The sequence below is a fragment of the Rosa chinensis genome, chromosome 6 (genome assembly GCF_002994745.2).
Source record: "Rosa chinensis cultivar Old Blush chromosome 6, RchiOBHm-V2, whole genome shotgun sequence".
NCBI lineage: Eukaryota > Viridiplantae > Streptophyta > Magnoliopsida > Rosales > Rosaceae > Rosa > Rosa chinensis.
In genome coordinates, this window is record NC_037093.1 from 5,470,033 (window position 1) to 5,492,695 (window position 22,663).

The following is a 22,663-nucleotide window of genomic DNA, read 5'->3' on the forward strand; positions in this document are numbered from 1 at the left end:
CCACATGTGCAGGGTGGAACTTCATTGTTGAACACCAGTTCCTCCCAAATAGACTTCAACTGGGAAATAAGGGCACTTCTCAAAAGCTTTGCCATGCTGAATAGCTAAGATGATAGAATAACTTTAACAAAAGGTGAAAATGTCTAGAGCAACCAAAATCAGTGCTCTAATACCATGTTAAAAATGGTGATTGAGAATAAAGATTGCAGAGAATAATTCTCTATTTTCTCATATCTGTTTAGTAGAATGTGTTATAATTATATACAAAGAAAAAGAAAGATTCTAGAGGCTGAGAATCAGCTATACAATCAGTCTATAATTACAACAAGATATGACAATATTAATTGCTAGATTTGTAACCTATCAATTACAATAAAATTCCAACAATCATATAATCAAGTTAATAAATAATGATACTCATTTTCAACAAAATTTTCTTTGCATTCTCAAACATTTTTTAACAGTAATAGAAGTAATGGTCCACTAGCTGTGTTTATGTATGACTTGGGGAGTTGGGGGCTATGGCCTACCGGAGAGATGATATGCTAATAAGAATGGAGCGATCATGATCATGAATTCATGATTCACGAGTGGCGAAAAGTACATCCACGGTACCCGGAGCGGCGGAGCCACAAATCCACGGTGGAAGTACCGCCATGCATACCGAGTTTTGCAGCTGTGGGAGCTGACTTTGCTTAGCTTAGTTTTGAGCACAATATCTATATCTCTATGCATGGGCCATACCACTACTCAATACTGCTGAGTCAACTTCCGAGGAATATGAAAAACTCCAAAAGATCGGCCCCGAGGAATTGCCTGGTGGACATTATATATGTGGGAGCAACGCACTTGTAGGATTGTCTCAAAGAATCACAATACAAGTTTGTTTTAAGGAAGTGAGGGCCGGTCTTTGAATTCACAAATTAAAGATACATTCGTAGTTTATAGCTAGCTACCGTCAAGTAAGAGAGAGAGTACTGAAAAAGACAAATATTATGAAACTGAGAGGAGATTCCATGTCCATCTCTGAGGCTGCAGATGCGGTGGGGGATATCTCTGTTGATTGGAGAGGCAGACCCTGTAAGCCAACCAAACATGGTGGAATGAAGGCTGCTGTTTTTGTCCTAGGTCTCTCTCTCTCTCTCGCTCTCGGTTTTTTATATCATGTCTTTCTCCATGTTCATACTACGCGCGCCTATATATCTGATGTAGTATTCACTATTTGTTAGTATCAATCAACTTTGAATATGAATCTCTTATGTAGTGTATCATGAACTCAAAAAAACTAGACACATGGATTTCTGCTGACAAATTGGTGGCCGGATGATCGATTATAACGTACGTACCTACACATTTTAATTAATTTTGTTGATGGATGATATACAGGTCTACAAGGTTTTGAGATGATGGCAATAGCAGCTGTTGGGAACAATCTCATCACCTATGTACTAAATGAGATGCACTTTCCACTGTCAAAGTCTGCAAACATAGTGACCAACTTTATAGGGACAGTCTTCCTCCTCTCCCTCTTTGGAGGGTTCCTATCAGATTCTTATCTTGGGAGCTTCTGGACCATGTTAATCTTTGGGTTTGTGGAGCTTTCTGTAAGTCTTTTCTCATACATGCATGAATGTGATGCATATATGTCCCTTTTCATTTCTTTTCTTTTTTTCTTCTATTGATCTCTCATCATGATTTTCAATTTTTAAGCACTATCTTGCAATTTGCATATTCTAGATTCTTGTCTGTCCTGAAATCTAAGTTTATCTTATTAAATTCTCAAGCCTAGTCTTATTATAACACCGAATCCATAAAGACTCAAAAGTAGCTGATTCTTATTATTTAATACCTATACACAATTCAACAAAAAGATTGTCTGTGTTTGAGTGATGGTTTCTACAGCCCATTGTGTTGCAGGGCTTATCCCTTATGGATCAATATCATATCCTGAAATGGTTCAACATAATGAGAAACAGATATCACTATATACTTTCTTGTTGCCTAACACATGATTTTTTTTTTTAAATTTTGGTTGAAATTGCTCACAGGGTTTTATACTACTCTCTGTTCAAGCCCATCTGCCCCAGTTAAGGCCACCCTCCTGCAAGGTTATGTCATCCGAGTACTGTCAGGAGGCAAAGGGCTACAAGGCTCTCATATTCTTTGCTGCAATTTACTTGGTGGCCTTAGGAAGTGGTTGTCTAAAACCAAACATAATCTCTCATGGAGCTGACCAATTCAGGAAGGAGGATACCAAGCAATCCAAGAAGTTATCAACTTACTTCAATTGTGCATACTTTGCCTTCTGCATGGGAGAACTCATTGCATTAACTGTCCTTGTTTGGGTCCAAACACACTCCGGCATGGATGCTGGATTTGGAGTCTCTGCAGCTGCCATGACACTAGGACTAATTAGCTTGGTGTTTGGTACGTCTCTGTATCGGAACAAACCACCTCGCGGAAGCATTTTCACTCCAATTGCTCAAGTAAGCTCACTTAACTTTCTGCTGCTAGCTTTACTGTTTTTTTTTTCCTATATACTTTTACTTTGGGAATTGAGGAGCCTTTTTACATATATTAACTTATTTTCCATTCAGTATGTTATGCTGAGCTATATGCTTTTGTTGTAAGTTACAATCTTATAAGCTATTTAATTCGCTAATTTGGTAACGGAATTAAAGGAAGTTCTTTTCGTTTAAACTAATTGCTCCTCAATAACTGTCTCTCTATTTTTATGTGTTTGTGGCTGTGTGTAGCTGTGATGTTTAATTATGAGTCTTTCTTGTTACTTTTCTGTTATATTCTAAATTTTTCTGTCTCATTAACATATAGTATTCACAATCTTTCTCTGTTCCAAAAAGATGCTTTCGGTGACTACCAAAAATGAAATTGCGTGATTTGCCTAACTCTAGCCTGTCGATTCATTTTAAGACCATAGTGTAGTTCTGAGTATTTATGACTTTGCTGATATTCATTAACAATTTGCATTACTCTATCGACGTACAAGCTTTCTGACATACTCTTTATTCGAATCTGATGCTTTCCATCAAATTAAGTGGAAAATTTGTATATTTTAGATCAAACAGTTTTGTGGTTCTTGTACGAGTCCTAAGAAAATATCCCTATCTAGCTATATTAAAAATGGAGTTGGGATTAATTTGGCACCGACCGTACTTAAAATTATGAAAGCGCGCGGATGCCGTTGTCAATATTACTGAATTCATATATCTTCTCAACCCTTTGCCTTTCAACTAATTTATTCATAATCTGCTTGATCGATCATCAGGTTTTCGTTGCTGCATTTACGAAGAGAAAGCAAATATGCCCCTCAAATACAGAAATGCTTCATGGAAACCAAAACAATGTGCCAAACCACCTCTTTGTCACCATGTCGCCTAACGTCACCACTCTCCTCCACACCGAAAAGTTCAGGTGAGTGGGCTACAAACTTTTCTAGCAGACCAGACATACCACCAATAAACATTGATTAATAATGTAGTAAAGCTAATAAAGCAACAGACATAACTACTCGGTTTCTTTTTTCTGTGTGATTTTATGCCTGCCCTCTTCATGAATCAGGTAGACTTTTGAAGCTTTTAACTGTATCAAATCAAGATATATTTTGTTTTGCTAATGTCAATGTCACCATCTTTCTGTGATGTGAAATATACATCTACTAGCAAAAGAAGACAAAGAAGAGTACACCTGCATCATCCACTCTGCTTGTGTGGTAGCTAGGAAGAAGCTAGCATAATTTGTAGCTAATGACTCTAGTAATTGAAACTGCAGATTCCTAGACAAGGCATGCATCAAAACAGAAGATGGAACTGAGAGGACCGAAAGTCCATGGAGATTATGCACCGTGTCTCAGGTGGAGCAAGTCAAAATAATTATCTCAGTTGTGCCCATTTTTGCCTGTACCATCATCTTCAACACAATTTTGGCTCAACTCCAAACATTTTCAGTCCAACAAGGAAGTACAATGAACGCAAGGATCACCGAAAGCTTCAAAATCCCCCCAGCTTCACTCCAAGCCATCCCTTACATCATGCTAATCTTTCTTGTCCCTCTCTATGAAACCGTCTTTGTACCGACTGCTCGAAAAGTCACCGGAAGGGACTCTGGGATTTCTCCTTTACAAAGAGTTGGCACTGGCCTTTTTATTGCCACCTTTTCAATGGTTTCAGCTGCAGTTATTGAGAGAAAGAGAAGAAACTCGGCCTTGCACAATGAAGCTCTTTCAATCTTTTGGATTGCTCCACAGTTTCTCATCTTCGGCCTGTCAGAGATGTTCACTGCAGTAGGGCTTATAGAGTTCTTCTACAAGCAGTCATTGGAAGGAATGCAATCATTTCTAACTGCCATGACATACTGCTCATACTCATTTGGCTTCTATTTGAGCTCACTCCTTGTTTCTCTTGTGAACAAAGTTACCTCAACTTCTTCAAGGGGAGGGTGGCTCAGTGACAATGATCTCAACAAGGATAGGCTGGACCGTTTCTATTGGCTGCTGGCTGCTCTCAGTCTTATGAACTTCTTCAATTATCTCTTCTGGTCAAATTGGTATTGTTACAACCCCACTCTATCACCCACTAATACTAATTCACCCCGAGAAGATGGAAAAGACCTGGAAAACAGCAGCAACTTCAAGTACCCTTCAAGGCATATTGAAGTTTCTCATAATATTATTATAACTTGAGCCCCGGCCCCTAATATTAAGATAAATTGTAATATTTATTGCAAGGTCTCTTCTTATATATATGTATAGAATTAAAAGGCAAAACCCCTGAATTAGATGTACAACTGCGGAATCTCTTTATTTATATATAATCACCTGTCTAAGATGGAGTCACCTAGCTAGTTCTTTGAGTCTATTCCAAGAACGTATTAGCTAGCTAGTCAGGAAGTTAGGTCTAAAAGTCTAAACCCATAAACCACAAGATTCAATGAACCCTATCCTACCCTTCTCCACCTTTTTTCCTCAATGCGTCTTTCTGTTGATCATGTGAAAGGAGGGTTCTAAATTTTCTTTCCGTGAGTGGTGGTGGGGTTGTTGCTTTATGCTTTGGTTAGTAGTTAAAAGAAGATTCAATTTACAAAAGCAAAGCTAAATCTAGCCATGGTGATGTATGTTACGTTTAAGTCTTTGCTTCCGAGCCTCCATAATTAGAGTAATAACAGTCAAAAGTTAAGCTCAGAAAATGGAAAGCAAGTTTGGCCTGTTATGGTGTCCTAGAGTTAAGTGTTTCTGTAGTCGAAAGTCTCTTTCTCAAAATCACTTTCACCTTCAGCAGGAAACATGTCTCATACATGTCTTTTGTTTGAGCGCTGTAGGCCCCTGTCTCGCTAATGCCCATTTGCATCATTATCTTCCACACCACTACTGCTTCTGGGTTCATTTGTTTCAATTTAGTTTTAACTTTTTTATTTGCCAAAAGACTCCAATGGTCCCCAGAAGCAACAATCTTTACCAACAAAGTTGGCCCAATGCTTAATTACCTCTCTAATTCTATGACTAAATCACGGTTCATCATATAGGGCATTATCACTCACATGATCGATTAAACCAGAGATTCACATTCAGGCAAATAAGGTATGCAATAGCTTCATTAACAGGGAAGCCTAGCGATAGTTTTAAAGACATTGATTCCTTACTTAATTACTTGTATCCTCATAATTTTACATGTACGATTCTTTTGTTAGTAAAGGTCATGTCCCTTATTTCCTTCTATTATACTAGAAATACTGCCTGCGCGTTGCTGCGGGTTTTATAATCAATTGACTCAATTGTATTAACACATTCTAGCTAGGTTGAAATGTGTTACATAGCCGCAAAGATCTTTATTTACATAGGTTACAAAACTTAAGATTAAATATGTCCCTCTACTTCCAGAATCTCTTGTGGTAGAATATGTGGATTTCAGGTGGCATGGAAGTATTGTGTGCATCGCATTTCAATGATACAATTTCGTTGTTCACATATATTTCATGAAGGAAATCAAGTGGCAGATGTATTGACCAATTTTGGTGCTTCAGGTACGGGCTTTACTTGTTGTAGTGAAAATGGAATTGCAGAGAGAATAGATAGGAAAATTGTGTGTGTTCTATTATTGATAATAGGAGCCCTTTATATAAGGATTTACAAAGGACATAATCTTGTCATACAAGGAAATAGATTCTGAATATAATTAGGAAATCTAGGACCGTATCTCCTATTACAACTCTAGAACTAAACCCTAGTTTGAAGAGGCACACTCAATGTCGATATCCTTCAACACTCTCACTTGTGCCGCTCAAACTTGGTGATGACGCTTTGATCGTTGCCTCAGTAAAAACCTTGCCAGGTAATAAAAACCTTGTGGAACGAAAATAACTCTGGTCGAAGGACAAAAAGAGCACAACACGTCCTTCACTCTTCAAGATCGATCATATAGACATCATTCCTCCCCCTGATGTCGACATCTCCCCCTGATAGCTACAATCATGGGAGTTCGGATAATTTTCTCAATCTGAGGCTTTTCACATGTTTCTCGAAGGTGGATTTAGGTAACGACTTAGTGAATAAGTCCGCTACATTATCCTCTAATCGGATTAGAAGTGATTGTTGTTGCTGATTGTAAAAGATCTTAGGCGATATATGCTTGGTGTTGTCGCCGTTGATGAAACCTAACTTCATTTGCTTAATACAAGCTGCATTATCCTCATAAATGCATGTAGGTTCATCTGTGGTAGACTTCAAACCACAAGTTCGTCGAATATGTCTAATTACCAACCTTAGCCATATGCATTCACGCATAGCTTCATGTAGAGCAATAGTCTCTGCATGATTAGAGGAAGTAGCAACACTGTAGACCTCCAAGATATCGCGGTGCTTCCCATGGTAAAGACATAACCCATTTAGGAGAGACCTTTGTGAGGGTCAGAGAGATACCCTGCATCAGCAAACATCACCATCATTTTGGTGTAAGGGAGGAGGATGACGCCGGCCACCCTTGGTGGTGGCAGCTTTGCAAGTCATGGCGTCTTGGACTGCGCCTCTTGGGCTAATGAAATCCGCTCTCATTCTTCCGTCATTCTTTTCTCTCTGTAGGGATAGAACAAGCCCATATCTATCGTACATTTTAAGTAACGAAAGATTGTCTTTATACCAGTCCGATGACGTTGCGTTAGCGCGGGGCTATATCTAGCCAACAAGTTCGTAACAATTGAGATGTCCGATCTTGTATTGTGATAAGTACAATAATGCGGATATTGTACTCAGGTAAGCACTTTTGCTATTAACACGTTTTCGTCATCAACCCTGGGACGAAACAGATCCCTCTTAAGGCCAAGACTACGGACGACCATGGGAGTGCATCTTTGACTTTATAAAAATGCCTAAGCATTTATTAACACAGTATACAAGTTCTGAATCTAGACAAAACCGTGTTCTCCCAAGGTCCTTCCTCTCAAACTCGAATTTCAGGTATTCAGCGGTTTCCCTTAACTCTCATGGGTTCCAACATAAACCGCGACAATTGCAAATTCGGAACTTGTCATGGAAACGTGTGGGCATAGTTCATCATATCCCTTCCCAATCAAACAGTCACTTTAGTGAGCGTTTTAATCTCGTTGCCAACGTGCTCCATGGTCTAGAGCCACTTGACTTGGGTAAATGAAGTTCACAATAACCTTTATTATATTCCGTACCTAGATCCCCATAAAGATACGTAGTGACCATATTCATAAGCTGCATGTTCAGTTATTCAGAAACTGACAAGGTAGTGGAGTGCAATGACATCCATTATGAGAGAATATGTCTTCTCGTAGTCGATTCCAGGGCGTTTTGTGAGAAGCCTTGCGCCATAAGGTGAGATTACCATATCTTTTTCTCATCACGCTATCTAACGAAGACCTATTAATGTCAACAGGTTTTATGTTAGGAGGTATTGGCATCTCAGGCCCGAAATCCTTCCTCTTCGTTAGTGAATCCAATTCAACCTTGATTGCATCTTTCCATTTAGGCCAATTTTCTCTACGTTGGCATTCTTCAACAAAGTAAGGTTCGATGTCATTGGTCTCAATAATTCCACGTCTTCATGTACACTAGTGTAATTCGTAGATATCTCTATATTCTCAGGAATTGGTTCTAACATTAAGGTGTCCCCCAACGATGTCTCTTAGACATAACCACAATCCAAAATATTCTCATGAGACGGATTTTGAGTATCAATGATCAATGGATCAAGTTGTGTCAAACTCGCTCTCTTCTTAGGGCGAGAATCCATCGAACTTATGGGTCTCCTACGCTCTCTAGTGGAACCCATGGCCTATGACGCCATTATGCCACCTTTGTGGCGTCACCATACCACCATCCATGGTAGTGGTGTCGTACCCATCTCCTCTAGGTGGCACCATGTCCTCTTGTGGGGACATCAATCCTTGTAGACATGTTTGCAGCAGGTATATGTGATCTAGTCACTTTTAGGGGATCAAGATGAGACATAGTGGGAACAGACCACGACAATTCCTGTCGTTACTGTTGAACATTGACGTTCTAATCTCCCCCTAACGACGGGAAGACTGTCTCATCAAAGTAACAATTCGCAAATCCAGCGAAAAAGAGATCGCCTGTCAAGGGTTTTACATAGCGGACTTATGGTTGGAGACTTATGTCCAACATAAATATATATATATATATATATATATATATATGCATTCGTTGCAATGACTCATGTTGATGCGTCGTGGCGCCGCAATTGGCACATAAACCGCACACTCAAATATGCATAAGTACGAGGTATTAGACTCGAACCCAGTCACTAGCTGTAACGCAAATAAACGTTGAGTGGCTGCTATGAGTCGTAGACGAATTAGCATAGCTGCATGATGAGATATTGCATAACCCAAGCGGAAATATTGGTGCGCATTACCAAAGTCCGGGCTACCATCATAGTCTTTTAATGGTGGCTTTTCCACGAGACCAATTGGGTGTGTTCATGGGAATATGATACTTGATATCAATACCCAATGATATGCAATAGTCATCAAAAAATTTCGATGTAAACTCTCTAGCATTATCAAGTCAAATTGACTGAATGGGATGATCTGGGTAGTGAGCCCGTAGCCATATGTTCTGGGCTAGGAGTTCATCATAAGCAGCATTACGAGTGGATGATAGCGCGACACGTGACCAGCGTGTTCGCACATTAACCAACACCATAAAACATCTAAGCAGTCCGCAAGTTGGTTGAATCGATCCACAAAATCCCCTTGGATTCTATGTAAGAATGGAATTATTTCTTTAGTGTCCTTTGCATAGGATGGTCTTGATCCTAAGAAAAAAACAAGCTTTACAGAACGAAAGATTGGCCTTATAATCAACCAATGAAGGTTTTGGTTGAGCCACAATGTCACAATTTACTTTGAGAAGTAGAGAAAGTAACCAAGTCTCCATACATGGCGTCAAAGCCATGATTTTGCCACAGGGGGATCATAGCGTAGGCGTTGGCCGGTCGGTGGTGCATGGCGGCGGCACCCAAGGCTCATCGGCGGTGCAATGCTCTCTTTGAATCGACTTTTGATTCTCACTTCTCTTCGTTCTGAAGAAGAGATGTCCGTGTGAAGTCTTTAGTATCACGGATCATCATATCATGACTTGGGTGTCCCAAACGGTCATGTCAAAGCCTATATGTGTCAGAATCCCATAAGTCTTCTCTCATGACATGGTTGGATTCAATTACTTGAATAGTGGTGGTATACAACCCACTAGAGTGACACATAAGTTTCTATAATACTCGTTTATGCCCGTAGTCATTAGAGGTGATGCAAAGGAATTCTTGTCCATTCTCACAATGTGTTTCCATATGAAAACCATTGGCTTTTATATCTTTCAAATAAAGTTCGAATTAAGGTATGTCCAAGACATTAAGTAAAAGAATCGTCACTTTATTAAAAGCCAATGATTACATCAAAGTTTCTTATCCAAAGTCTAATCCAAAATAAAAATCAAACTTAGACAAATCGTAGTTACTCAATCTGTTTGGTAACTCCAATCAAATATGACCAGGGAAGTAGAGAGAGATGTCGGTGGAACGAGGCTCTCTTCAGTACCACTAATCTCAATCACTTTCTTAAACATCATACTTCATTGGATGCGCCACTTGAGAAAGAGTTAAGACAAAATTGTCATTTATTGATTAAGGCATAATTGCCATTACATAATTCTTGGAAAAATAAAAGACTATTCGAAATAAAAATCCGCGGCATTTTGTCTTCATCGCCAGATTCAAAGTCTTTTTGAACTCGATGTCTTAATCACCATTGATCAAGTACTCCATTAAACATAATGTAGAGGATGCTCTCTTGATTGAGGCGTATTGACGCAATATAAATGGTCCCTAGGACCATTGGCGTTGGAATAGTGTTACCATGGCCAAAAGTGGCGCCATGGTGTCCAACCCTCAACCCTCAACGTCATGACTCCTTTGGTCATGTATTTGCCAACTTTGGGGATGACTTTCATGAGCATGTTGATCATATCATCCATGGCAACATCTTCTAGCCATTGAACGGTGCTCATGGTAGTCATCTTGAGGCCTACCATATTTTTCATTCACAAAGTTCGTGGCTGTGCCTTTCAACACATGTCATTGCTCCAATTAGCTGATGGAAATTTGTGATCTGTCTTGCGTTTACATGAGTCTGGAATAAATCAGAGGACCTCATAGCATAGACGAGGAAGGTATTGAGGGTTTTCTCAATCAATTGTTCTTCTGTGATAGTTTTTCACAGGCATGCATCAATATCTGATGCGGAGAGCTTCCAAACAATATTCCATAACTTTGTCAAAGTTAGGGAAGCAGAGATAATTCCATCATGCTTCTAAGTTCGGAAAATTGTGAATGTTGTTAAAACATTCACAAAGCGCTACCCAAAGGTTTCTAGCGCTATCCTCATTCATGTACTCAAACTGGAATGTCATCTCCATGTGGCGCTTCATCAGGGTAAGTGCCCTAGAATTATCTATCTCAGTTTGTGAGTCTTGAGCGGTTCCTTTAAAACAGGGCTCTTGGATTGTAGGTAATAAATATCTCATGCCCGTAGAATCCAATGGAGTAAAATCGAGCTCGTTCAAGTTTGATATCCAAAAAGGAGAAACAAGAACGGATTAGTTTCGGAGTCAATGCTTCCCCGAAAACTAATATTAAGATTTCCGAGCCTTAATGCTACCAAAAAATCAATTTTCAAAAAATTTGGATTAGACCGAAACAATGATGTTTAATATGGTCAAAAATAGATGCTTGCGGACTCTCTTAGTCTGAAGATTATGAACACTCTTAGTTCATTGATTACGAACGCTCTTAGTTCGTTTAGCGTGAATCCCTACAATTCCGCTTATTAAATAATCGAACTCATGTTCGTATATGGAAAATGCTGTAGCAAATAAAGAAATTTAAAAGACAAGAAAGCAAGAACTTTAATCTTTAAAACTTACTTGTTGAAATTCGGAGCAGATTCTCTTCTGAATAGCTCCCACTTTGAATGGTGTACAGGTCTCAAAACGACTCCAATGTGGCTTAAATTTAGAGGTCAGATAGAAGAGACAGAGACGAACAACTTTTATGAAGGAAGAATTTGATCTGAGGTCCCAATCAAGACGTTTCGGGGTGTGCAAACATGTTGATCTGCACAAGAACGAGCGTGCTGCTATGTTGCAGGGGCAGCAGGCGTGTGACGATGCTGCAGGGGCAGCAGGCGTGCGACGATGCTGCAGGGGCAGCAGGCGTGCGACGATGCTGCAGGGGCAGCAGGCGACACACGGGTGGGCAAGGGCTACAGGAGCAGCGCATGATATGGCTAGCAAGGGCTAGGAGCTTACGGCAGCTTTTGGTGAAAGAAATTTCTGGTGTTAGGGTTTGCTAGGGTTTGTGGCAGCTTTTTGGTTTTTAGGGCTAGAGTTAGGGCTCGTGCTGATAACGTGTTGTAGTGAAAATGAAATTGCAGAGAGAATAGATGGGAGAATTGTGTGTGTTCTATTATTGATAATAGGAGCCCTTTATATAAGGATTTACAAAGTACATAATCTTGTCATACAAGGAAATAGAATCCGAATATAATTAGAAAATCTAGGACCTTCTCTCCTATTACAACTCTAGAACTAAACCCTAGTTTGAAGAGGCACACTCAATGTCGATATCCTTCAACATTACTTGATTTGATTCATCTCCAAACTTCATTAATGAATTTTGTTTAAGAGATAAGCTGGGTCTTCCTAGTTTTCATTTTGGGTGCGGCTATTGTCACCCTACCATTTTCTTAGTTCACCCTACAAACTTTTGAATTATAGAAAGACTATATTATCCAAGTACAAAATGACTAATAAATATACTAATTTTCTAAAATCTAAATCTCTGTAAGAAAAATAAATAGATAACCAATTAATTAAATGGGCTAAATACTAGTTAGTACCCTGTGGTTTAGGTCCAAAATCAATTTAGTCCCTGGACTTCTAATTTCATCAAAAACATCCATGCACTTTCAATTTTGATCTAATAGGTCCAATTCGTTAATATTCTGTTATGCGTTCAAGTTATAGTTGGATTATTTGTTGAAAAACTATTTATATTTAATAGTAGGACTCACTCCTAAATTGACTATGCAGACCACCTCGACACCACATCATAAAATATAGGTCATATATGAGCCATATTAACAAGTTAAATAACTCACTTGTCGGAAAACTAACAAATTGGACTTATTAGATCAAAATTGAAAGTGCAGGGGTGTTTTTGATGAAATTAGAAGTTCATGGACTGAATTGATTTTGGACCTAAACCATAGGGTAGTAATTTGTATTTAGCCCTAATTAAATACACAAATTACTTAATTCCTCGTTGGATAACAATAATTTTCATCTTCTCCACCCAAATTTGAATTTATTACTCTTTTCTTGTCTTTTTGTTGCATCCTCATCGTTAATTCGTTATTCAATTCACAAAACCATTAGTGTTAACTTCATCAAAATCTTTGCAATACCATTTGTGAACAGCGAAAGTAAAAATTTAAAACATGAAAAAAAAATCAATCTCTTTTTTATTGCTCATAGCTGTTAACTTACTAATCTTTTGACATAAATTAAAATAAACAAACATTAAAACAAAAACAAAAAAACAAAAAAAAATAGAAGTAAATCATATCATGGTTTTATTAGAAAACTTGAATATATTTTAGTTTTTTTTTTTTGGTATAAATTAAATGAGAGATTTTCCTTGAAAAAAAAAATTAATTGGATTTGTCATATAAGGATATTCTTGAAAAGAGAAATGGGTTAGATAATTAATTTTAATAATTAAAATTAAAATGTATGGTGTAATGAGCAAGTAGGGTAAACAAAAAAAATAGTAGGGTGGCAATAGCCGCACCCTTTCGTTTTAGATGATTTCTTTTGTTTTGGAAGGCGGGATGTTGTCTGTCATTCCTCTCAGTGGTACTTTACTTCTTGAAGGTGTAGGATATGTCCTCTCTTCTTGCTTGTATTTCCCGTTATTTTTAATAAATCTTTTTTCTAGAAAAAATATATATATATATGTCGATTCCTATTTTTATTTTATATTTTAATTTATTCTTTTTATGATCATATCCTCACATGAGACTCCAAAGAGCTCCTACGTTGTCCTCCACATCAATACAGTAGCAGTCTAATCAGTCTCCTACTCAATGAGAACAACTCTTTAGTTGCATGGATAAAAATATTCAAATACATGCCATTAATGCATATATGTTATAGTAAGAACAAACACATGGCGATATGTGTAATATTATTAAAGGGAAAGTGATCATTTACCCAATTTTAGCTTAAAAATTGCCCACTTACCCAAACACTCTAAGAGATTGCCCACTTGCCCAAACACTCTAAGAGATTATTTTCCTAATACCCAATTAAGTATTTTTTTTATTCATTTTTATTTTGGGACAATTTTGCCCTCTCCTTCTTTGTCACTTAGAGAAAGAAGTCATTGGAGACCTTACTTGACTCCGGTGGCGGACTTCGGCGTCTGGTGACCCGACTCCGGTGACCGGAATCCGGCTACCGAACTGGTGATCGGATTCCGGCGTCTGAATTTATTGCCCCTTAATAATATCCAGTAACCATATTATTGCCCCCTAATACTCATATTATTGCCTCCCAATAATCATATTATTGCCTCCCAATAATCATATTATTGCCCTCCCAGTTTATTGCATAAACTCCCAAAACAAAAATAAATATACTACAGGCACAAGTGATCAATTTATATGCATATTATTGCCCCCCAATACTCATATTATTGCCCTCCCAGTTTATTGCATAAACTTCCAAAACAAAAATGAATATACTACATGCACAATTGATCAATTTATATGCATATTATTGCCCCCCAATACTCATATTATTGCCTCCCAATAATCATATTATTGCCCGCAATAGACATGTATAACCATTCAAAAACTTGTTTTTTCATTCTTCTTTCTTCTTTCCTTATAAGCCTTCTGCCAAATTTACCCAAAAAAAAAAAAAATCTTAGCCTACGTGGCCATGATCTTAGCCTACGGCTCCGTCCGGTGGTGGAAGATCTTCTCCCCGGACCAATGCTCTAAAATCAACCGCTTCGTCACAATCTTCGCAGTTCCTCTTCTCTCCTTCCACTTCATCTCCACCAACAAGCCTTACACCATGAACTTCCGCTTCATCACCGCTGACACTCTCCAGAAGATCATCATGCTCTTCGCCCTGGCCCTCTGGACCAACTTCACCCGAAATGGAAGCCTCGAGTGGATGATCACGAATTTCTCACTCTCCACGCTTCCCAATACTCTGGTCATGGGAATCCCGTTGCTGATCGCAATGTACGGCCACCGAATCCCAGAGTCCGGCAGCCTGATGGTCCAGGTCGTCGTGCTCCAGTGCATCATTTGGTACACCCTGTTACTCTTCCTCTTCGAGTACTACGACGCCAAGCTGCTGATAATGGAGTAGTTCCTGGAGACCGCTACCTCCATCGTCTCCTTCAAGGTCGACTCCGACGTCATGTCCCTCGACAGCCGCAACTTCCTCGAAACCGACGTCGAGATCGGTGACGACAACAAGCTCCACGTCAAGGTGAGGAAGTCCAAAGCGTCCAGATGGTCGCTCTCGACAATGACACCTCGCTTGTCCAACCTCACCGAAGTGTGAAGCAGTGAGAGAGAGAGAGAGAGAGAGAGAGAGAGAGAGAGAGAGAGAGAGAGAGAGAGAGGAGTATGAGGGTAATATTGTCAAACACTGTTAAATTGGGTAAATGGGGTTAAAAAACTCTTAGTGGAGTAAGTGGACAATTTTTAGTCTAAAATTGGGTAAGTGGTCACGGCCCCTATTATTATAGGTTGCAGGCTAGAAATAGAATGCGAAAGAGTTGAAATGGGAAGTGAATGTCAACCGAGTCATGCAATAGAACGTAAAATTTAGAGTTGTAGATGATGCAGAAAACTAGTTTGAGAAGTAAATCCAATTATTCTTCTTTATTCAAAGCAGCTGCTAAGTAATTCATGGACCTTATTTTTTAATATTAAAAATGTCACTAACAATGGAATAGTTGTGAACTGTCAACTGTTGTATAGCAGATTATCGAAATGAATTGCGTGTTTCGCTGATTTGGAACTTGAAAATGTGACCAAATGACCAAATGTGCCCTATACAAACACACACATTCCCTCCAGAACATTCTATACTAATTGCAATGAACAAACCATACCAGTAAGATGATGATGCTGAGCATTGGTCAGCCTGGTGACATTTTGGAAAGTAGAATCAATATCATCCAGTGTAAACAAATCAAACTGTGAAACTTGTTGCAACTCAAAAAACTCAATCAGTATTTTCCATAAACACCTGGTCTACACTCACACACAAACACAAATTTATGCATACCTTGTGCGATAGGGGTGTCTGCACAATGCGCAATGGACCACAACCAACTTCCCAATTTGCGTCCTTCAAGTAGCCATCGAAGCCTAAAGCCTATGGGCCGTTCAAGACCATCACCAAGTTCTTCATCTCCTTATTCAAATCTCCCTCTCAAATGCTTACCCTCCTACAAAACACAGCCACAATCAATCACAGCTTTCCTCAAATTATAGGGTCAATTCTTGAAAACAGAGTTAGGCTTATAACACATTACTTTGTTTGACAGAACCCCAGAATTTTACCAAAAACAAAGAACTACTCAAATTGCCAGCTAATTAAATAAGCTTATATATGGCACTATTGCAGCTCAAGACTAAAATCACATAAAGAAAAAAAAATCAAAAATGTGAAAAATGCATACCATGAAAGGAAAGACCAAACATGTTTGAGAATATTGGAATTAGAACATACTGATATTGTTAGAGACACACTGAAACACGGTGTTACATGGCTTTTAGATTATGTCAAGCCTTAAAACTCTTCTGGCTTTAAGGATTATAAAGCCGCAAACTTGAAAATAAGTTCCAACCCTGAAATTGAATCAAACATAGAAATGTTTTACATGAACAACAATTTTCTACAATAGTTAAGAAAGTGACCATTTCAGCTTAAAAAACATCAAAACTATCAAGAAAACCCTATAATTGAAATCAAAACACAAAAGATGATCGGGACACTTGCAAAAGATAATCACCAGAACCCTGATGTGCTCATATTTTCCTATATTTTTGTGCCTCTTAATCTTGATATTTTTGTTTAGTTCTCCTGATTTATGATTCATTTACATGTTTTAGTCTTTTGTAGGTTTTTTTCAAAGAGAGAAGAAAAGAAGCCAAAATGAGTTAATTAGGATTGAAAGACGCCCAGGTCCCATAATCTGTCTGTGCAGAACACCCAACTTCACCGAATTACTGGGAGTTACTCAGATCGAATCAGATAATGAGCCTTATATACATGGAAAGCTATGGATGTTTATTTTCTGTAGAATTTTACGGATCTCAATTTCGATACTTCTGGAGAAAGTTATGATTATTTAAGTGAAGATAGGTCGGACAGGAAATCTGCTCAGGAATTTACAACCATTCGTGGAGAACTCAAGTTACGTGGCACAAGATCATCAATCCTAATGTTTCAAGGAAGTTAATTCAGATAAGGATTCAAGAATACATGTATTCCTACTTCTACAAAAGATATTTCAAGGTTTTCCCATTCCAAATCGAGAAAGAAATCCAAATCCAAGTCTTACAAGGAAACATGAAGCCAAAGATGAGCAGAAATCTTCCCTATATAAGGGAGCACGAATTTTACATGAGAGAGGGAGTCTTGGGAGCACAATGTAGATGTCTAAGGAGCGGAGACGACTCATCCATCTTTCCCTTCTTTTTCCCCTTCCATTCTTTTTATGTTTTTCCTATGTTTTACTTAGTTATCTTTTGTTAAACCTTTTCTAGGGTTAGGATGATGCCCTATCATGATTGTTTATGTATTTTGATGTTGTATTGATGGATTTATAGTTTCTTTGTGATGAATGCTTAATTACTATTTGAATTGATGCTTTATGTTTAAGTTCTTTGATTGATCACCTTAGGGCTTTGCATATAGTAATTGGAAGATGAATTTGAAGCAGAGATGCAATATAATTTGATTAGCTTCTTGTGATTAATTAAGTGTGGTAAATTACATTATTACTTGAAAAAGAATAATGGTTTGCTTGATTCCCTTATTTTCTAAAACGTAATGAGTCTTGCATGTTAAATTTATACCTGAGAAAGATAAACTGCATAGTTAGGATATAAGATCTTTACCCGAGAGGGAGAGCATCATACACTCAAGGAAAACTATGGTCTAGAGTACCTAAGAAGGACTTAGATACGGGAATTATCATCTAGAGAAACAAAGGAATCTATTAATTGCATTGAAACATAATAGGATTGTTAGCAGTTGATTCTGAAACCCTAGGTTTTATCATTATTTGTTTCTTTCTTTCTTTCTTTAATTTTCACATTATTTGTTTAGTCGAAAACCTCAAAACCATATCTTTTTTTAGTTTGATTGTTTATATGATTTTGTGTTTGGATTAATTGAGTTAGGATTTAAATTGATTATCAATCCTCAGTTGGAATGACCTCGCACTTGCACACTATACTAACGACGATTCGTGCGCTTGCGAGTTTTAATTAAAATTTCACAACAAGTTTTTGCACCAAAGAGGTCTTATAATTAAGGTTGTAATGGGGCCAAGGTTTAGGGTTTATAGAAACAAAGGGATAGGAAAATCACAAAGTATCCTAAAAACTTAGTAGAGCTCTTGTTGATGTAGAGAGACAATCTTGAAATTCCACCAAATAGAAACGTCATAGACTCCTTCAAAGTCTTCATAAAGGGATAAATGTCATCATGTAGGGCTCATGCTTCATTCTAAACATCCTTTGAACACTTATAAATTAGACAAAGACCGAATTTTCTTGAATAGGCATTCACTTTAAAGCAAACTCCAAATCCACAATGGGGGGACTAAAATCCATAAACACTTACTCTTTTTTTTCTTTTGCTGTCACATATAATTTTTTTAAAATTTTTTTTTTTTGTTTTTTTTTTTCCTCTTAACTGCATATATATACATATATATATATATATATATATATATTTTTTTTTCTACAAACAAGTCTTACCCCCACACTTGGAACTTCCTTCTCTTCTCTATCTTCATTCTTGACGCCAAAAACCTCTTGTATGTCTCAAAAATTAGCTCCACTAAGTCTTTAGAACATGGGTAAGGATAAAACTATACTAAGGTTTAGGGGTTAAGGATTATGAGGGTGATGAAAGAAAAGGCTTAATGTAGGCTCAAAGGGTTTTATCTAGAGGGTGTACAAACCCATAATTTATCTTATACATAACCAAGTTTGGAAAAAGAATTTGCGTCAGAATTTGATGGAGAATAGCAGTCCACACCTTGTTCTCTCCTTGTGCAAGTCTAGCCAAAAAGCATAACTGTAATTTTTTGAAGAAAAATACTCAATCACCCACAAAACCAAAGTCATATGCACAAATCAAAACTAAATATTCAATTTTGAAGAACCCAACAATCAATTACCAAGAAATTGAAATAGTTTACCTCGTAATTGGAAGTATTGTTGGCGGTGGGCTCGGATTTAGCAAACCAATAACCCAGAATCGCCTCTCTTCTCCTGCATCATCGAAACCCCAAATCAGTCACATACAAAGATTCAAAGTGAATTTTAAGAAATTCTTTAAAAAAAATCCCAACAAATAAATCCTAAATCGAAGAAAAGTGCATACAATCACGACATGAAGATAACATAAGACCCAAAACAAATTGGAAACCAAATAACAAAGTTACTGATAATCTGTTAGGAGTAGCCCAGCTAATAACCCTTTATCTCCCCAATAGGCCCAGATGCTAATCTTTGGAAGTATGCAATGGTGGTCATGTACCATTGTTGTCTTCTTTCTCTTTTGTCTAGTTGCAGCAACTCCTATATGTTGTAAACGAATTGCCCAAGATTGGCTATGAAAAATATGATTAATCTTTGAATTCCTGATTTTCCAATTCTCTTAATTTGGTTCCCAACATCTGGTATCAGAGCCGGATGGCTCCGGCAAGAAACCTTTAGGTTTTAAATCCCTCCACCACCCTAACCACCTCTGCCTTCATCACCCCAATAACCGAAACACCACAAACACAACTCCTTGCCTCTTCTTCATACCAACTTGAGGAAATTACACCATTCCATGTGGAAGAACTCCACCAGTCCTTCGAGCTGCTACAAGCAGAGTTCCATCACTTTATAGATGCCATGAATAAAAAACAAGACTCATTCCAAAACCTTCAACCCAAATGGCAGCGCCCAAAGCCAACCACCACCATCGCAAACCAAAACCAGTTCACCTGCCATCACCTTTGGCACCATCTCCGCCCCAGCCTCAGCTTGGCCGAGCCTAACTCTACCCATCCCACCCACCCCCTCAACATCACAAGTCTCCACAGCCATGATTACTTCTCCTCACACACCACCACTACCGTACTCATCCCCTCCTCATTATTCAACTCTAACCTCTGTTCCACAACCACCACATTCTACAACTACCACAACTACATAGCCTCAAACCTCCCTTCCCGAATTATGGATTCCCCACTCTACCACCCACACCCTTCCCAGATAATTTTCCAACCGCCATTACTTCTAGGACTCGCACCACTTTCGACCACCCAAGATTGACGTACCCAGGTTCACTGACGACGACGCCCTTGGCTGACTCTTAATGGCGGAAAGACACCTATACACTCAGTGCATTTCAAAATCGGAACTCATCTCCATCGTCGCCTCACACTTTAGGCCAGATGCTTGTATGTGGATGAATGGCTTTGAGCAGAGACATCCCATGGAGACTTGGAATCAATTTGCTTCAGCTTTCTTGGAGCATTACAGTGCCGGCAACGATGCCGACATCCAAACTTCCCTCTCCCAATTACGGCACACCGCCTCAGTGAACGAGTTTATCATCTCCTTCACCAAGCTCTCATCCGGGATTTGAATTGGTTGGATTCACAGCTGCTACCTATCTTTCTCGGCGCCCTTGAGCCAGAAATTTAGCATGACGTGATTGCACTTGAACCACGTTCGCTGGCCTCAGCTCAGCGTCTAGCACGCCGATTTGAGCTCAAATTAGCTGAATACGTGCTTCCCGACAACCCCGTATCTCTACCATCAACCACACACCTCTTCCAACCTGCATCCTGCCCTCACTTCAGGCCAAAACCAAACTCACCCTACCAATAACCAAATCGTTCCCTATGCTGCCACCTCAACTACTAGAAAAAATTCAACGGTCCCATTCCGCCACTTACAACCCAATGAGCAGAGAGAGAGAAGGACCAAAGGCCTTTATTTCAACTACGACAAGGCATGGTCCAAAACCCATGTGTGCAAAAGACCCGTTCTAGCCATCCTAGAGGCTCCAGAACGGTCTAATGTTCGAAGGCATAGTTCCAGCCATCCTTGGGGGACTTTATATGCAAATATTACAGCTGCAAGACGACCAAAATGGTCTAATGTTCGAAGGCAGAGTTTTTCTCTCATTCGGATAATAAGGTCTTGAGCATTAGGATTTTTAGTTTCCATAGCTAAAGCTTGGGAGGTTTATGTGACAGGAGAGTGGTGTAGGGCTGTGATAAGGTAGAGAAATAGAAGGAAGGTAGATGTTGTGGGTTTGAGTCGATGGGGAAGAAAGGAGGCATTGAGGTTCTCACCTTGGTTTGAAAGAGTTGATGACAATTCAATTGGAGTGACTGAGCGTTGGATAGATAGAGGGCTGAGTGGCTTCGATTTAAGGAGGTCACAAGCAAAATTTACATTGTATCACCAGAATAGCAAAGGGAAAAGACTTGCTTGCTTCATTGATATGAGACTCTAAGTATTCATAGCCAAACACTAGAAATAGGGAAGTAAGAAAGGGGAAAGATTAATTAATAGACATTGGCAGGGTAGGTTTGATACTGTGGAGAGGCAAAAAGGACTAGCTTGGTTGCATTGATGGGATGCTGAAGGAAGCTTGTGAGTTAAGGTTGCGAGATTTCAGAAACAAAGATTCTGGGATATCAAGTTAAGGACAGAGGTTGGTTATGATAATTGAATGATCTGGAAATAAAGCTAAGCAGGACAAGACAAAAAGAATTGAAATGTTGGGGGTGGTTATGATAATTGAAACCAGGTGGTTGATGGAATGGTTCTATGTAGACAGAGCTAAATTAATGAGGGAGATGATCTCGCGGGGACTGAGACTAGCTCAAGAAACTCTCACATATGAGGGGAAACAGAGACTAGCTCAGGGGTTTTTTTTTTCTGGTTTGGGTTTTCCGGAAAAAAAGAAGTTTTAGCTCAAGCTTTTTTTTTTTTTTTTAGAGTAATAGTCAATCATTTTATTAATAATAATAATAATAATAATAATAATAATAATAATAATAATAATAATAATAATAAGAGCGATTACAACTTGTAGATGTAGAGACTACATCAAAATAAAAAATAACATAAACAATACTAGATGCAACAAGACATCAGAAATAAAATCTAGCGAGGATAGGAAGGGATGCTAAAAAGCATTTGATGAGGCACCAGGCAGACCTTGGGTTATGTAAAACGGTACCAATAGTATGGTCAACCATGCTTCCACACACAAAAAATGCGTCAAATAAAGGGTAACCTTCTATCAAGGTAACCGGCGGTAGTGTGACCGACCTTGCCCACTCCACGCTAATTAATACATCGAGTAGAGAGCAATCTTCTACCTAAGTAGCAGAAATTCCAATTCCAGAGTGTAGCAGAAAAAGAAATCCACAAACATTCTCTTGGATCCCAGATGCGAATCTAAACAGAAAACAAGGCCCAAACAAAGGCCCATCTTGAGTAGCCCAAACAAAGAGGAGCCCAGGCCCACAGTTGGTCACCCTAAATTTCTCTGGGCACCCAGACCTGCTCTGCCCTCAACCCCAGGCGTTGCGCCGTTATGCCTCGCCAGAGACCTCCCTTCTTAGACCTATATGGTCGAATCAAGCGCCGCCACCCGCCCCAGTGGTACTCCGATCCACCGACTGGAAACAAATCCGGCCTGCATCATTCGCCTTGCAAGAATTGGAGCTCCTCGGAGACGGGGTAGAGGTCCTCGTATCAGATG

General features: G+C 38.9%; 1 protein-coding gene, 1 long non-coding RNA gene and 1 pseudogene across 2 annotated transcripts; 2 read left to right on the top strand and 1 right to left on the bottom strand.

Annotated features, from left to right (window-relative positions):
• Positions 1 to 880: 880 nt before the first annotated feature.
• Positions 881 to 4,933, top strand: LOC112173494 (protein NRT1/ PTR FAMILY 4.4). The gene is made up of 5 exons (XM_024311131.2): positions 881 to 1,128; positions 1,387 to 1,604; positions 2,049 to 2,486; positions 3,287 to 3,432; positions 3,790 to 4,933. The coding sequence occupies exons 1-5, from the start codon at positions 996 to 998 to the stop codon at positions 4,697 to 4,699; spliced, it is 1,845 nt and encodes a 614-aa protein (XP_024166899.1). The 5' UTR covers positions 881 to 995; the 3' UTR covers positions 4,700 to 4,933.
• An 8,510-nt stretch (positions 4,934 to 13,443) lies between these two features.
• LOC112170644 lies at positions 13,444 to 15,196 on the top strand (annotated as a pseudogene).
• A 3,476-nt stretch (positions 15,197 to 18,672) lies between these two features.
• LOC112169527 lies at positions 18,673 to 20,084 on the bottom strand. Its single transcript, XR_002924704.2, has 3 exons — positions 19,424 to 20,084; positions 19,083 to 19,155; positions 18,673 to 18,958 (listed from the first exon to the last, which is right to left on the bottom strand). It is a non-coding gene; the product is annotated as an uncharacterized LOC112169527 (long non-coding RNA).
• Between the last annotated feature and the right edge of the window lie 2,579 nt (positions 20,085 to 22,663).